The sequence below is a fragment of the Rhinolophus ferrumequinum genome, chromosome 7, assembly GCF_004115265.2.
Source record: "Rhinolophus ferrumequinum isolate MPI-CBG mRhiFer1 chromosome 7, mRhiFer1_v1.p, whole genome shotgun sequence".
In the NCBI taxonomy this organism is placed as follows: Eukaryota; Metazoa; Chordata; class Mammalia; order Chiroptera; family Rhinolophidae; genus Rhinolophus; species Rhinolophus ferrumequinum.
This window is the reverse complement of record NC_046290.1, coordinates 9,080,977-9,098,560: the sequence shown is the minus strand read 5'-3', so window position 1 is coordinate 9,098,560 and position 17,584 is coordinate 9,080,977. Positions and strand designations below refer to the sequence as shown.

Here is a 17,584-nt window from a genome sequence, read left to right as displayed (position 1 = left end):
TTACTTTATAGTTTGCAGTTTTGTTTGATTGGCATGAACAGCCCGTGAGGTGGCTAGGGAAGTTGGGGATGCACGATTTTTAATGACTAATGTTAGGCAAGACATTTAGTCTCAGAGGTGTGTCCTCCAACAATGCATGGTCAGTGAAAGGCAGAGTACCATTTGCACCCGTTTTCGTAGAACATCACTGTGGGGACAGAGCCAGGAGTGCAGTTTCCAGGCTCTCGGCCTCACGTGGAAAGGTGCTGGCTCAGGTAGTAAATGGCAATCAACTGTGATTGGATGGCCATCAGCTGTGGCTAGTTGGCCGTCAGCTATAACCAGTGAGCCATTGGCCATTAATATAACTGCTGTGGCTAGGCTAGCAGAAAATGGGGGCCTAGCAAGAAGATGGTGGCTGAGTCTGCAAGCAGCAGAGTGAGGGTTGCAGATAGTGTGGCTCCTGTTTCCTGTGTCTCCAACCCAGCCGCCAGCGAGAATATAGTGGTATGACTCCCCTACCTATGGCTCCGTGGGTGTTCCTTTTTGGCCTCACCATGTCCTGCGTTCTTATGTGGGGAGTGGGACCAGAGACCCCGCATGAGTCCCTGCATGACACTCACACACCATGCTATTCTCATTATGCCATACTGCATGGAAAGCAAAACGACATGATGTGAGTAGGAGCTGGGTTTGAATTAGAAAATATTATGTGCGACCAAGAGCTCCTGTGAAGAGCACACTGTTTAGTACACAATTGGAATTAGCTCGTGAGGTGTTTGCACTGATCACATTGGGCAGGTCACTGCTTATGTCAACAGGTTGTGGGATGGATGACAGGCTCTAGAGAGTTCCGTTTCATTGGGGAAACTAGAGAGATTTTTGATCATCACATTTGTACTGAATATTTCTTTTAGAAAACAAGTTTCCCCCTCTCAAGTACAGACTGGTTGGAATTGATTTAGTATTCCCTTTTAGATTTCATGGATAACTTATTTTTGACTGTTTTGAAATTGATTTTATATCCTATTTTGGCTTTAATCTTATGATCTGTAGCTTAACGTCTGTGAGAAGGATAACGCAGACAAGAGGGCACTGGAAGAATCCATTCTTTGTATGAATCCAGCTTTTTTTTTTTGGCTTCTAACATAGATCTATGATCGCATTTTGTCGATTTCCTCTCGAGAGGGTGAGACGATTGAATTGAATAAACCTGTGATGGCAGAGGGCAATGTGGAAGTTTGGCTTAATTCTCTCTTGGAGGAATCTCGGTCCTCATTACATCTTGTGATTCGCCAGGCAGCTGAAAATATTCAAGAAACAGGTTTCCAGCTGATTGAATTTCTTTCTTCCTTCCCTGCGCAGGTCAGTATATTGAAATTGGAAAGTATTTTTTTTTAATAGAACAGTCATTTTAGAGCTCATACATTGTCTATTATAAAGTATACAACTGGCTACAATTTAACTCTGGACCAATATTAAGATTTTCGTAAAACTTTGTTAAACAGATAAACTTAAAGATTTCAACTATAGATTATTTGGTCATATAAATGTATACATATATGCACATATATGTATTCTAGAGATATTTGATATATTTTCTTTAAAAGTTTTTTTCCCCACTGAATCTCTTTAGTACATAAATCATAAAAATGTACCAGGAAAATGAGAAATACATTTCAGCATTAAAATATGGAAAACAATGTTTTCTTAGTCATTGTGATCAATAAAGGTTTTGCAAATATCTACTATGTGTAAACCCTGGTTCAACCTGGGGGGAAAGCAGGTTTAAGACATCATCTTTCCCTGCCAGTAACTTAAAATCTATGTAGGGAGGAATATGACTTAAAATGAATGATGTAAAATTCTAAGAAAAATATTATAGATATGTCATGAGGCTGTACATACTTAATTGTCAGATAAACAATGTGAACAGAGTTTCCATAGGTTGTGATACAACATATCAAGTTGTTGCAATCCAAGATGACTTATATTTGCATAATATAATAATCAGACCTCTTCACTCCCTTTGTAATTTGTATTTAAATATATTCATCTGCCATATATACTCATATAGTCTTTTTTATTTCCATAAGGTTGGATTACTAGGAATTCAAATGATATGGACACGGGATTCCGAAGAAGCCCTTAGAAATGCCAAGTTTGATAAAAAAATCATGCAGAAAACCAATCAGTCTTTCCTGGAGCTGCTGAATACATTGATAGATATCACAACCAAGGATCTGCGGTCTATGGAACGAGTGAAATATGAGACTTTGATCACAATTCACGTCCACCAAAGGGATATCTTTGATGACCTGGTAAATGCTTGCTAAATGTTGCGGCGTATACAGAAAAGCAAACCCTGGCCTCTGTCTATGTTTACCCACTGGGATTAGTCTGAATGAACTCAACGAAGAGGTTAAATTCAGGCAGAGGATCATCTTCATGATCCTCTTGCTTGTCAGATTTTCTTTGTAGACTTTAGCCGACATTTCAGTCATTTCCCGATAACCTCTGTTAAAATGTTATTGAGACAATTAGACTTTATTTTAAATTTATTTATTTAAAATAGAATTTATTTTAAATTCTTTATGTGATTATTTTTAATGCAAAAATGTCGTGTAGCATCCTGAAAAGCTTTCATTTCTCTTGTGCTCCTTTTAGTTATTAGTTGAAGATGAAATTTCTTGCTACAGAATTAAGTAATATTGCTGGTACTGCCGCTTAGTACTTCCTTTACCGCTTTTGCAAAATCACATCTTTAACAAATGTTGCTACGTTTCATGTCACTCACTGCAAATGGTCTTTTCTAATATAGTTTGTGACATTCAGGTGTCACGCAGAGTTTTGCCTTTGAAAAGAGAACAGGGTGGGAAAGAGTTTAGTAGCTATAGAAAATAGGAAATGTGAAAAGAAATGAAATATGTCCTCTACCATAAAGTAGGAAATTAAATAAGAGGCAAGACGCTGTTATTTTCATAATAATTTTCTAGATCATCTCTCACCTTGTTATGTAAAAAAGATTAGGAAAGATAGTTTCTGATGTCATGGAAATACAGACTGCACATTCCGCCTGTTGTGTGCTAATCTCCTCTCTTCATAGTTAAGCATACTCTGTCTCTCGGAGAAATGAAGGGCTCAGGATAACTTTAGATTTCTCATTTATCAAAGAAAAATGATTAAAGTGGCTTAAAATTTTGGTTCAAAAATTCAGACAAAAGTATTGCTGGGCAATAACTTGCCATTAGGTATTAGAAATTTTGGCCCTCTGCAAATTGTAGGAAAACAATTGATGGACTAAAAAAAAAACAACAACCCAACAATGTATTTTTTCATAATCACAAGGGATGCCTTTTTCCTCATGAGATTGTTTAGTTCAGTTTTTGAGTTCCCAAGCATGCTTTTTGTAGACTGTATTTCATGGCTAGGACTGTGGTATTGGGCATTTAAGGGTGACATTTAAGAAATGAATATCTTACTACTGAAATACGTCATGCTGTTTAAATTGAGGAGCGCAATTAGAGGGTTCTCTTGAAATCTCCCACGCCCGTATCTTACGAATGGGTTGGATGGCGATGTCGGCGGCATCACCGGATGGGCTGTCACTGAGTCCATGTGCTGCACATTATGGTCTACACGAACGCTCATGTGCCCGTCTACTGGTTCTCATCGCAGTTGTAACCTCTACCTTTTGCATTTCAGTGTCACATGCATATCAAGAGCCCTACAGACTTCGAGTGGCTGAAACAGTGCAGATTTTATTTCAACGAAGACTCTGACAAGATGATGATTCACATCACAGATGTGGCTTTCGTCTACCAGAATGAATTTTTAGGCTGCACTGACAGGCTTGTCATAACTCCACTCACAGACAGGTGATGGAAGGGTTCTGGGACTCCACAACCGCTCCCCCGCCACCCCCCACCCCGCCCCCTGTCATTTTTATTCTCTCCACTAGCTCAGGGGATTTCTGCTTAATGTCTCTTCAGGGTTTATAAGCTCCTTTATACCAAAGTCTTTGAAATTCAGTAGTGTCTCTGCATGGGGTTTAGTTTTGTGATTGAAACAGACTTGGTTTCCTTTGCCTTCAGTTTTAGAGAGGCAACCTTTAAATGACCTCTGTGGATGTCAAATGGGCAAGAAAGGGAATGAATTGCCATGAGCCTTATAGGTGCAAATCACAGTGGGCCTTGAGGGCTACTTTGGGGACTGTGGCACCTGTTGTCATTACAGACACAATTTAGATGGTTTTTGAGCAGGAAGAAAATTGGGTGTCAGTGCAGGTTGGTAGCACTGAGGAGCACATGGGCCTGCACCCCTGGCATTCTTTCTTCTGCCCTCTGCCTGTTATTTACTAGCTGTGCTAGCGGGAGCTGCCACACCACGTCCCTGGACTTAGTTTCCTCATCTGTAAGCTGAACTAGGCTATCCCCAGGGTCCTTCCCTGCCCAGTGCTCCGTAACTCAGCGTAATGGGAACTCCGTGGCATCAGGCAATTGTGTACACTGTGGCTGGAGATGCACTGAATGAATACTGATTCTGGGCAAAATGGCTGAGCATCAGAGTCAATATTTGGCCTAAGTAGAAGCTGACGCTATCAGTCGTTTTCACAGAATGAACATCTGGGCTATTAGACTGGAAATATTGTCAGGCAAAGTCTAAAAGTCTGACGTAATAGCACTGTCGTCGGCTAGAGTGTTCCTTCTGCTCATTTGTGATAGGAAATGAAGCGCTCACTTTCAACTGAGAATGGAGGATGAGCAGGAGATTTTTATCTCGCGTCATTTTCATTCAGCGTTTTCTCATCTTCATACTCTTTATATTCCTTCTTACGTCCGGATTGAAGATGATCTGTACTGGATGCTGTTGGACATTGTTCTAGAGATTTTTTTCTCTTTGTTTTAAAGTGGAGAGGTGGACAATACCCAATTGTGAAGAATTCCCTGAAACACCTGCGGCTCATGCACCTATTTCACACTTGCTCTATTTTCAATCTTCCAGCACTACCCTCACTTCCTCTCTCTCTACCGAAAGCCTCAGTTCCTATTTTATTGAGAAGGTAGATGCTGTCATAGGAGAGAATGCCTGCTAACCAAGGCCCCGTCCTTATGCAGTCGGCATTCCCTCCTGGATCTCAGGATAGATTTTCTGCTGTCATCCAAAGCCGACACAGTTGTATCCTCTCTGGGAGCACAATCAGTTTGCACTTCCTCCTGGATTATTCTTGTCAACATGCCAATATGCTGTAATTACTTCCAGAAAAAAGTTCTGCCATGAATCTTGCAGTTTCCTCAGTAATTCTATGCTCCCATCAAATCTCCTCAAAAGCATGGTTCTTTCCTCTTGCGTTATCTTGCATTCACTCTAGGCAGGCCCTCTGCCTTAGTTTTCTATTGCTGCCATAACAAATTACCACAAATTTAGAAGCTTAAACAACACAAATCAATTATTGTACAGTTCCATCCATGAATGGCTTCTGATGCATGTCTTGTTGGACTAACATCAGGTGTCAGGACTCTGCTCCTTCCTGCAGTCTCTGGGGGAGAATCTGTTTCCTGCCTTTCAGGTCGTTGGCAAAATTCCTTTCCTTGTGTTTGTGGGACCTATGCCCCCATTTTCTTGCTGGCTGTCAGCTGAGCACTGTTCCCAGCTCCTGGAGGCTGCGGCGTTCTTTGGCTTGCCAGCAACAATGGTTGATACCCTTGCATACTTCCAACTTCCTCCTTTTTTCATCTCAAATCCTTGAAGCACTCTCTTGCCTCCTTCTTCCCCTTTTAAAGACTCATGAGATTAGATCAGATCCACGGGTAATCCAAGATAATCTCCCCATTTTAAGGCCTTTAACATGAATTACATCTCTCCAGTCCCTGAGCCATGCAAGGTAACGTAGTTAGAGGTTCCCGGGATGGGAACGTGGATGCCCGGGGGCGCCATTGTCCCACCTGTCACGCTTTCTTCCACCTCTCTGGTAAAACAGTCACCCAGACCTTCAGGACGTTAAACCAGTGCTCACCGTAGTTCTCACCTTACTTGACTGAGAAGCATTTGCACAGTTGATCCCTCTGTCCTTTTTGATACGCTATCTTCATGTGGCTTCCAGGACCCCACACTCATCTGGCTCCTCCTACTGTCCCCATCAGCCCGTCATCCCCTCTCCTATTGGTTCCTCTTCATCTTCCTGATCTCTAAACGTAGGACATTCCAGGATTTGTCTCTTGTCCTTCTCCACTCACTCTTTAGGTGTCATCCCGTGGCCTTAAGTATCTGTAGGTGTTGACTCTCCAGGCTCTGCGGCCTGCCAGGGCTTCTCCCCTCAACTCCAGACATGAATATCCACTTGCCTACGTGTTGTGGGAATAAACACTTAACATGTTTGATTGTCTTCCACAAACCCACCCTCCCTTGGTTTTCTCCCTTTTAGCAAATGTCAGGTCCAACGTTCAACTGAAGCCAAAATCCTTGGAGTATCCTCGAGGACTTTGTTTTTCTCTCACTTCATTATCCAATCTGTCACCACCTGTGTCAGCACCACTTTCAGAATTCATCAAGGATGTGACCACTTTTCACCCCTTTCCTACCATCACATTGGTCCAAGCCACCATAATCTCTAGTAAGGATTATTGCAACAGCCCTTTCACGGGTCAGCCTGCTTCTGCCATTGTTCCCCTTCCGTCTATTCTCAATTCAGACACTGGAACCTAAGTCATATCCTGTCAGGCGTTGGCCTCATGCTCTCCTCTGTCTTTCCATCTCACCCAAAGTAAAAGCCAGTGTCTCACGCTGGCCTACAAGGCCTGACCTGATCCTGTTACTTCTCTGTCTCTCCTTCCTCATTCAGCTCCAGCTCCTTGCTCCTTGGTGGTTCCTGGAACAGTCTCAGCAAACTCCTGCCTCAGGGCCCTTACATTTGCTGTTCCTTTGACCTGAAACCTTTTCTCTTCAAGATTGGCAGAGTTCACGTCTTCTCCTCCGTAGGGCTGTGCTCGCAGGTCTCCTCAAAGGGTCTTCTGACTGACCACATCTGAAGCAGCAACACCCACACTCCCTAACATGCCTAACCAGCTTTACTGTTCCTTTTCCTATGTTAAAATAATCTGTTTTCTTTCCTTTAGAATGTCAGCTCCTTGAGGCGTGACTTCCTGTGATTTATTCATTGCTCCTATAATAGTTCTGTCATATAACAGGTGTTTAATAAATATTTCCTGCATCAATGAAAGACATGTTTATTTTCAAAGTTACATCTTTGTGGTGAAAAACTTAAATAGGACATCAAGTCAAAAGTATGAGAGGAATTTTTAAAAAAATGATTAACAGTTTATTTTCTGTCCTAGAAATTTCTAATGCTTGTATGTCAAAATTCTTTTTAATTTCCACATAGAAGTATCAAACTATATAAACTTTTCTGCAGCTTGATTTTTTCACTGTATTCATTGTGCAACTTTCTGTATCAAAGAAATTTGAGAACTTTAAAAGCAGAGTAGGTATTTATAAGTGGTGATGATTCTAAAGTTTATTTCAGTCTGTCGCATCCTAAATGTTCACTTGTTTATTTTTCTTTAATTAACTTGAGTGCGAGAGAAGTGAGTCACCACTTTTTACTGGTCATTGGGATTCCATTACAAGATTTGCTACTCTTTTACAAAAGAACTCACAAAAATGAATACTTAAAACAAAGAAAATCAGAGGCCAGAGGCATTGACATTTTGTGTCTTTTGATGACTGCCTGGTGAAAATTCAATAAAATTGGGGACTGGTCTCTGTGAAGCTGGATGTCATGGGGATGGAGCTGCATATATTTCTGATAATCAATAGTCATTATAACATGCTAACGACATGTAGTGCCTTTGTCTGAAAGCTCAAAGTGTTTTTCATGACCAATCCTTCCTTCCACTTGTGAGCACAAGTAGAGAAGACTGGAATCATTCTTACTAGTGCTGGCACTTCAGACAGAGGGCAGCAGAAGTCAAAGGCTGATGGGGCACTTTATCTCCTTGATAAGGAACGGAGACAGGTCTAACAACACGCGCCTTTCTCTGAAGTATTCACTCAACTTCGTGAGTTACAGCTGAGTGCTGGCCACTGCACTCTGCCCCTACCAGCTGTACAGTCCTGGCTACAGCAGCTACCTGCTCTGCTTCCCCTCTTTTGGATTCACTGTGTGGACTAGAGGTAAGCAGGTACCCAGCTCCAGGCCTGGCACCGAGTCAGTGTTAGTCATTGTTATTGTTGCTATGACTTGTTTTTCTTAATCCTTGGTAGCACATTCTTTACCAACCTTTCCTTTCATTTTTTTCTTAAGCATATTCTTTAATCAGAGGCTATAACTAAACCAAGTTCTCCACAAAGAAAAACATGACATCCAGCTTCCCAGGGACCAGTGGCCAACTTTGTTGAATTTTCACCAGGCAGTCAAAAAAGACACAAAATCTCAATGCCTCTGGCCTCTGATATATATATTTTTAAAGCATTTATTTTTGTGAGGAGTTCTTTTGTAAAAGAGTAGCAAATCTTGTAATGGAATCCCAATGACCAGCAAAAAATGGTGACTCACTTCTCCCATATTCACGTTAGTTAAAGAAAAAGAAGTGAACATTTAGGGTGCCACCGACTGAAACAAACTCCCGATGCATGTAGCATTGTTATCTGAGGACGCTTTCCAGCATTTTTAATCAATGCTCTTTAAGAATAGGAACCAAAAGCAGTCCTGGCTTATGGGTGATGGAGCATGTCTATTGTAAAACTTGTGCCAATGTTGCTGATGGATTTGGCAAAATTGTATGTTAGTGAACTCTGGGTCATGGAGTGGGTCACTGTTCATTTGGTGCTGTGGTTACATTCTTCATCTCTAGTTCCGGTAGCTGTTGGACTGGTGGAACCCGATAAGAGTGTATCGTTGGACTGGCACAAGCCATTTATTCAACAAATACTCACAGAGTACTAGGTGCCAGGGGTTAGGCAGGTCGTTGGGAGTACAAGTGTGAACCAGACCCATTTCCTAACAGCAGAGAGCCTCCGGCAGTCTGGTGGGGAAGCAGAAAACTAATAGAGCTGTGAAAAGACCACTAAATCACATGAAAGTTCAGATCCCATTCATGAATGATGACGTTTTTGAAAACAACAAAGAGATTGGAAAGGAAAGCAGAGAAAGGGGGACGTGCGGCACGCATGCATGGAGGGTGCTCTGGGGAGAGTATGTGCGTCCATGTAACATGTACAGGTAACACGCTCTGACAGACCTGTGCTTGTCTCTGGAAGGCACGTCCTAGAGATGCATTAGAGGATGCTGCCAGGAATAGATTTAAGATGTGATTATTTAGCAATGTGTGTTTTAAATCTCATGGGACCATTGGTCCTCAACTACATCAAATGATCAACTCTTAGATTCAGAAAGGCATTCATCAACTTTAATGGTTCCCAGTCTGTTTCCTAGAATACTATTGTATTTTATTTTATTTTTTAGATGTGGTAGATTTCTGAGAAAAAGTTGCAAAATTAGTATTGGAATTGCTATGTACTGTTTTCCATACTCAGAGACTCTCAAAACACAGTATCATCAGAAAGGCGGTTTAACCTTTTAAAGAGTTTTCAAACATCTTTCACCATAGACCACCCAGCCTTTTTCTGTAACACCTGTTAATCGCCACAACATGTTATGTCAGGACAATGACCTGCTGTTGGTGTTTCCATCTTGCGTGGTTTCATCTCACTGTGGTCTGCCAGAAGTATCTTCTAGATGCCGCTGTTACGGTTCTAGTGATATCTCTAACCCTCCAGGTGTTACACCACGTTGGCTCAAGCTCTGGGAATGAGCATGGGGGGCGCCCCCGCTGGACCTGCAGGAACGGGCAAAACAGAAACGACCAAAGACATGGGACGGTGTCTTGGGAAATACGTTGTGGTTTTCAATTGTTCGGACCAGATGGATTTCCGAGGGCTTGGACGGATTTTTAAAGGTGAGGGTTATATATATGTTTTTCGTTTGATGAGAAATTTCAGTGAAGGTGGAATATCTGAAGAGTTGCTTTCCAACAATTGGCTACATTTTAGGGTCATCATTCTTCAACTTTGTAAAACTTTTTGGAAAATCTGAACCTTACCAGAGTTGTGTGGATCAAATGTCAGTGTCGCTTGCCTTTTGTAATGTTTCTTTATCCCTGCCGGTTGGGTGTTTACGGACAAAATGCCACATTGAGAGCTATTTTTAGGGGCACGCTATGCACGATTTATTTGTTCAACTATATTTTTGAACAAGCTTATCTCTGGCTTGTCTTGGCAGCTGCATAATGTCCTTTTCTTTGGCTTTCCACAATTACATACTAATTGGATTTTCTATTTAATTTCCTTCCTAAGGACTGGCTCAGTCTGGATCCTGGGGTTGTTTTGATGAATTTAACCGTATCGATCTACCAGTGCTCTCAGTTGCAGCCCAGCAAATTTCCATTATTTTGACATGTAAGAAAGAGCATAAAAAATCTTTTGTTTTTACTGATGGAGACAGTGTGACAATGAACCCGGAATTTGGGCTTTTCCTCACCATGGTAAGGAGCGTCTACCGAATGCCAGCCTTCTTTTCACCGTTTTCATCCATCTCCTTGGTCATATGTCACCTACATTCTGAGAGTGGAAATTAAGCTGTCATTTTCACTCCAGTTTGAAAACCTTTGGTGTTAAACAGAGCTCATGTTAACAACTCGTGACTTCATGTCTGCAGTGAAAAGCAGAGGCAGATGGGAGAAATGACTTCTCTGGTTGTCGTTTCAGAGCTGTGCTGTGCACACAGCGGATCTTTGAACACCGTGCTGATGTGGTGAGCGGTTGTTGCCCCATCATCGTACCATTTATTCTTGGGGTTTTCTTTCCTGTGTAGAATCCTGGCTATGCTGGGCGGCAGGAACTCCCCGAAAACTTGAAGATTAACTTCCGCTCTGTGGCCATGATGGTCCCAGACCGTCAGATTATCATCAGGGTGAAGTTGGCCAGCTGCGGCTTCATCGACAACGTCGTTTTGGCCAGGAAGTTTTTCACACTCTACAAGCTATGTGAGGAGCAGCTTTCCAAGCAGGTGTGACATCCTGAGGGTCTCTATGTACTTATGCACGTTTCATTTTTCTATTCAGTGTAATTTCCTCGTTTTGAGAAATTATGTACAAGGGTTGTTGATAAAGTACCTTACTGCTACAAAGTAGAATGTGATATCATTACAAGAATAATTTTATATGCATATTTTATGAAGAAGTGCATTTGAAGAAATTAATATTTATGGCATAGAAATGAAGTGAATACTATCTGGGTCGATTTAAGACCCAAAGCATTGTGCATAGTACTGTTTCCACGAAAATAAGACCGAGCCAGACAATCAGCTCTAATGCATCTTTTGGAGCAAAAATTAATATAAGACTCAGTCCTATATTATGTTACATAAGACCCAGTCTTGTATTAAGCCCAGGTCTTATATTAAGTTTAATGCGTCCAAAAGATATATTAGAGCTGATTGTCCGGCTAGGTCTTATTTTCGGGAAAACATGGTAATATTTTTTCTTTATCCCACTTGTCCATTCATCATGATCTATGTCATGTGTTCTCGTGGTTTTCAGGAACCTCTCAATTATTTACTCTTCTCACTTCCAAGTTCATTCAGTATTTGGCCAAGCTTTGCTAATTATCTGTCTTATCTGTTGTAACTTCCTTGCTAATTGCCTGCACTATTTGGAGTAGCAGGTTCTGACATCATGGGGTGTCAGAGTTAACCATTTATTACTTCTATATTAACCATTTATTACTTCTATATTAGTTTTCTATTGCTGTGTAACAATGTTACTACAAAATTAGTGGCTTAAAACCATACACATTTATTATCGCACAGTTTTGGTGGGTCAGGAGTCTTGGCACAACTTAGTTGGATCCTCTGCTTACAGTCTAATAAGACGGCAGTCAGGTGTTGGCTGGGGCTGTGATTTCATCTGTTGCTTGACTGGGGAGAGTTCTTTCCTTGTGAGTGTTCAATTACACACAGCACCTTCTGACTCTGACCATTGGGCCTTTCTGGTTAGATTGATTAACTTCTACTATTGCTTTGCCACCACTATTCTTGGTTTCTTCTGCTTTTTGCCTACTTTACTCACTCATTCTTATCTTTTCCTTTGTCAAAGAAATATTTTCCCATGTAGTTTTTTTGCATATAGAAAAACTCCCACATCCCTGACTCCTGCCTTTTCTTAGTACTTCTACTTCCTTCACTCCTACAGCCCTTACTCACAAGGTCATGGTGAAATGAAATGAGTCAATGCATACGAAACAGTGGGCCCAGGCTGACCTCTGGGTGAACATTGTGTGACTCTCAGTTCATGCCCATGGCTTTAACTGATTCCAATTCTGATAGGTTTTCCTTGATTAATCTATCCACTCACACTTCTAGTCATTGTTACTTTTATGCAAGCAAGCTTGCTTATATTTTAATTTTTTAAAATTTTTTTGGGGTCTCTATCAGAATTTAAACTCGTTGAAGTAGGAACTCACTCTCAATATTTTTATGTGCTCCGTCCTCCAAATGGTTAGGACTAAATGATGTGCATTGCTGTTAGTTACCTTAGCAGATAATTGTTTTGGTTTTCTTTTCATTTTGGTAAAACACACAACATGAAATTTACCATCTTCACCTTTTTCAGTGTGCAGTTCAGTAGTGTTAAGTATCTTCACGTTGCTGTGAAACAGATCTCCAGAACTTTTTGATCTTACAAAACTGAAACTCTGTGCCCACTAAACAACTCCACTCTCCTTCCTCACAGCCTCTAGCAGCCACCATTCTACTTTCTGCTGTGATGCATTTGTGTACTTTTAGCAACTCATATAAGTGGAATCATACTGTCCTTGTCTTCTTGTGAGGGGCTTATGTTACTTAGCATGATGTTTTCAAGGTTCATTCATAGTGTAGCGTGCGACAGGCTTTGCTTGTTTTTTAATAGCTAAATAACATTCCACTGAAGGTGTAAACCACATTTTGTTTATCTATTCATCCCTTGATGGACATTTGGCTTACTTCTACCTCTTGGCTCTGTGAATTGGGTTGCTATGAACATGGGTGTACAGATATCTCTTATGTTGTGGCTGCTTGCTTGCGGGCCGTGAAAGAATTCACAAGTCACATAGAAATACGGAAGATTTATTAAAGTAAGAGGAGGGTCGGCTGGGCAGAGTCTGCTGGAAACAACGGCCCCGAGTCTTTGTTTCATCTTCAGTTTTATATTTTGTAGTCAGGATGTAAATTTCTCCAGCCTGTAGTAAAATTCTCTAGAGCTCAGTTTTGTCTGTTGGGGTGGTGGAAGGTGCAGTTAAGCTGGTTATCACCGCCTTTGTATATGTTGGGTAGATTTAAGTTGGTGCCAGGAGTGGATCCCACACAGATGCAAAGCCTTTTCCAAGTCACAGGGCCAGCACTGGGCTGAAGTAAATAGAAACGTTAAAACTGGTCTGCGTAGTCAATGTATAGGAAGCAGAGCCATTAACAGTTGGTGGAAAGGAGGCCGCAGAAAGGAAGCAAAGGAAAGAAGGAAAAAAAGCTTTCCAAAAGTCCCAAGCTAAATTACACTTGTTAAATCAAATTATACCAGAGATTCCAAACCTCAATATATAGTGCCACCATAACAATTCCGTCTTAACATCTTAGAGACCCTGCTATGGATTTGTTTTTTGGATACATACCCAGAAGTAGGATTACTGGATCATATGGTAGTTCCATTTTGAATTTTTTGAGGAACCTCCACTCTGTTTTCCATAGTGGTTGGATAATTTTTTTAATTACTCACTTTATATGTGCTAAAATGTGTCATGATTGAGTTTTGTAAATATGTATGCAGGGAATAACAAAGCTGGGAGCATGGCTTCTGATTTGTCCTTATTCTTGCGCCTTCTAGGTAACCCTGCCATGTAACTACTTTTCTTCTTCCTCAATACTTCTATCCTTTTACTTATCAGTACAGATATCTAATGGTCAGGAGTAAGGTTCAGGAATAAGGTTAATCCTGGTTCAGAATTTTAGCTTTAGCGATATGAGGGCTTTTAAAAATGGATGATTGATTAAGAAGAAGCTCAAGGGGACGTGTATACTCTACGAGGAAATTTATTCCTTTCTTCCTGTCAAGTTGTATCTATTAGTTCTGATCTAAGGGCTTAAATTAATGATGGTATAGGAAGGGACTCTTTTGGGTATTCTCTATTTGCTCAAAAAATGTATTGACAAAAATTTTTTTGGTCCACTAACTGTACAAGTTTTCTAAAGGAAAATCAGCATTTATTCATTATTACAACCACGTCTTCTGCCAGATTTGTATAGTTTCCGTGTGTAAGTTAACATAAAAATAAGCCCGGTATGCCTCAACTTCTTCAGGTACATTATGATTTTGGTCTCCGTAACATTCTGTCAGTTCTGCGAACGTTGGGAGCAGCCAAAAGAGCCAACCCCACGGACACGGAGTCCACGATTGTCATGCGTGTCCTACGAGACATGAATCTTTCTAAACTGGTAAGATGAACAGATGGAAATGTTGCGCTTGCTTAAATATCTGTTCAACTAAACACAAGTGAGATTTAGAAATGTTTATTTAATATGCTCATTTTAAATGCCTAATTATCAGATAAAGTGCTGGTGAGCATAACTTTAAATCGCACTTTTTCCAGAAGTTATTTTTGTGGTGACTCAGCTCTAGTCTAACCTAGACCTGTTCCAGTAGAATTGAAATGGAGTTTTAAAAATCCACATGCTGAGTTTCCAAATACCTTGAATCCATTTTGTGTTTTAGAGATAAAATCTCACCTTCTTTAAAGTCTGAAGAGCATGACAGAAAATTGCATGTAAATTTTACAAGTGTGTAATAATTTCATACTCTTTCATTTCACAGTAGAGACTGATAATCAATTGTCCAGTGTCAGTGGATCTATGTACAGGGTGACAGAATGACGTATGTTTTACTTCAAAATAAAAATATGAACCAAATTCCAATTCATGAATTTGCCGCCATCATTTTAAAAATACATTTTAATTTAAATGAGAAACTGTACACGATGTAGCAACTCCCCAAACTGGATATTTCATGGAAAGGGTCTCATGGAGGCAATATTTTCTTTCCTTCTATTTCCTTCCTTTTTTACCTCCCTTTCCTCCCCTTGTTTTTTTTTTAAATAATTTTTAATTTGTTCAAAACATTATGTAAACATCCCTTAACTTCAGAGAAGGTGACATTTTACTTATTAATGGTTATGAAAAATAATCTGGGCTGTGTTGGGCATTTTCAGTTTATCAGTACATTGCTGCTTGTGTCAAAATAGTTGGTGTGATTTCCCTTTCTTTTCTTTTTGAGATTGATGAGGATGAGCCCTTATTTTTGAGTTTGATTGAAGATCTCTTCCCAAATATTCTTCTGGACAAGGCAGGTTACCCCGAACTGGAGACAGCAATTAGTAGACAGGTAATACATTTCACGGGGCATCAAGTACCGTGTCTGTTTCACCTGAATTTAATAGGATTCAAGTGGAGCTGGAGTGACCCCTGTCCGTGGGTTCTGAGAACAAGTCCCGAGTCCGTGACTGATATTTTAAGGGAGGTTGTTGCACATCATTGATAGAGCTCCTCCTGCCAGGGGCTTTCCTGCCATCTCACAACTGCACCCCCCGTTGGCCACTTACAACCACACGCCCCATTGCCCACGTGCTCGTGGCCCTGTTATTGATGGAAACCATTCCCCACCAGAGTCCAAAATGAAATGTGATGGGCCAGCAAGGGCCGATGGGTCTCAGCTGGTGGCCTTGACCACACCAGCTGTGGTTCTGTCTGCTGCCCTGTTGTTTGCCACGTTGCTATCATCTCTGGGCTCCTGCCACCAAGTGTCCTTTGCAGTGATTTTGTGTGGCTCCTCAGCTGTCATTGTTTTTCCCCAGGGTCGCTTGTGACTCCTTCCTTGGGCTCTGGGGGATTTACCACACTCTGCGTACCATTAGGTGTCTGGAGTTCCCATGGTACTTGGTGCAACTTTAACTTTTTGTAGTCTTCCTAGGAATGGACATGAATTAGTAAACCTTGTGCCTCAGTTTCCTTCCCTTGGAAGAGCTTGGGAAAAAAAGTTGTATAGAAATGGTGATTACCTCATAGTATTAAATACATTTTAATTCCTTGAAGATTTCTGTTATAAAAATCTAATATGGTAGTATGTAGTGGATATTTTCCTTCTAACAAGTCAGTAGGTAAAAATCTTAATCTGATCAGGTAAGAGTTATAATTCATTTTGCAAATGGTTTCTTTATTTTATGACTAAATTAATTGTACCATTACCTAAAAAAGTTACGTGTAAAGTAATTTATAAGGTGACTTATATTAGTAATTTGTAGCATATAAAAAAATCTGAAGAGCCATTACATAGCAAAAAGTGATACATGATTATTATCTGAAAAATTTTTAAGTAAAACTAGAAGCATCATTTATAGTGGGCGTAAGCATAGCACGATGGTTAAGAGCATGGACCGTGGAGCTGAATTTCTTGGGCTCACATCCCCACTCCATAACTTTACAAGTAATAATCTTGGGCAAATTTCTTAGTGTCTCTGTGCCTCAGTTTCCTTACCTGTAAAGTGAAGATACCAGTAGTATTAATCTCACAGTGTTGTTATGAAGATTAAACTTATAATAGCTTGGAACGCAGTAACTTCCATACATGTATTTGATAGATAAAAACTAGCCAGTGGATTTATAGAGATAGCTTGAAATGTATATGGAATTTTAGTCAAACCTGACATGCTAGACGTTTTCCTAGTTATTAAATGTCATCTTTTAAAGTCAACATTTAAAATACATTTTGGTATTTGAGTCATTATTCTTAAGTTACTCCTAAGATGTACATACAATACAATGTTCATATAAACATATTAGATTCCCAAAGACTAATGTAGCTTTGTCTTCTTAGCTTGGCATAGCATTTCAGTGTGTTTGGCCTGCTTTTTGTCTATGTATATGTAGTCTTGTATGCACTATATCTTTTATTTTGGTAAAATGCATAATGTAAAATTTATCGTGTTAGCCATTTTTAAGTGGACAGTTCAGTGGCATTGCACTCACATTATTGTGCAAGCAACACTACCGTCCAGCTTCAGAACTTTTGTCATCTTCCCAGACTGAAACTCCATACCAATTAAACAATAATTCCCTATTCCTCTACCCCTATCCCAACTCCATGTCTGTGCTTATTTTGAGAGCAATGAAGTGGCTTAATGTGAGAGTTTTGTTGTGTTTTCAGGTTGAAGAAGCTGGGTTAATCAACCATCCTCCATGGAAATTGAAAGTCATCCAGCTATTTGAAACCCAGCGAGTTCGGCATGGAATGATGACCCTTGGGCCGAGTGGGGCAGGGAAAACTACTTGCATCCACACCTTGATGAAAGCCTTGACAGGTGGGGGAACCGCCAAGCTGTGTTGCTCTGGGTGACACATGTAAATAGTTGTGACACATTTAAATGTCCCAAGAGGGACACAAAGGTAGCTACATTAATATATTTTTATAGGAGAGAATGTTGCTTTACTGATTAATGGGTACATTTTAGGGGTAACATATTACATTAA

The 17,584-nt window shown here is 40.4% G+C and overlaps 1 protein-coding gene across 1 annotated transcript in view; it reads left to right on the top strand.

The window, feature by feature from the left end:
- The window catches only part of DNAH5 (dynein axonemal heavy chain 5), a 210,324-nt gene that overhangs the window by 87,830 nt on the left and 104,910 nt on the right, over positions 1-17,584 (top strand). The window contains exons 33-41 of the mRNA XM_033111135.1: positions 1,132-1,344; positions 2,076-2,300; positions 3,685-3,857; positions 9,757-9,935; positions 10,333-10,520; positions 10,850-11,044; positions 14,366-14,500; positions 15,336-15,443; positions 17,262-17,415. Coding sequence (XP_032967026.1) covers positions 1,132-1,344; positions 2,076-2,300; positions 3,685-3,857; positions 9,757-9,935; positions 10,333-10,520; positions 10,850-11,044; positions 14,366-14,500; positions 15,336-15,443; positions 17,262-17,415 — 1,570 coding nt within the window. The remainder of the gene's footprint in view (positions 1-1,131; positions 1,345-2,075; positions 2,301-3,684; positions 3,858-9,756; positions 9,936-10,332; positions 10,521-10,849; positions 11,045-14,365; positions 14,501-15,335; positions 15,444-17,261; positions 17,416-17,584) is intronic.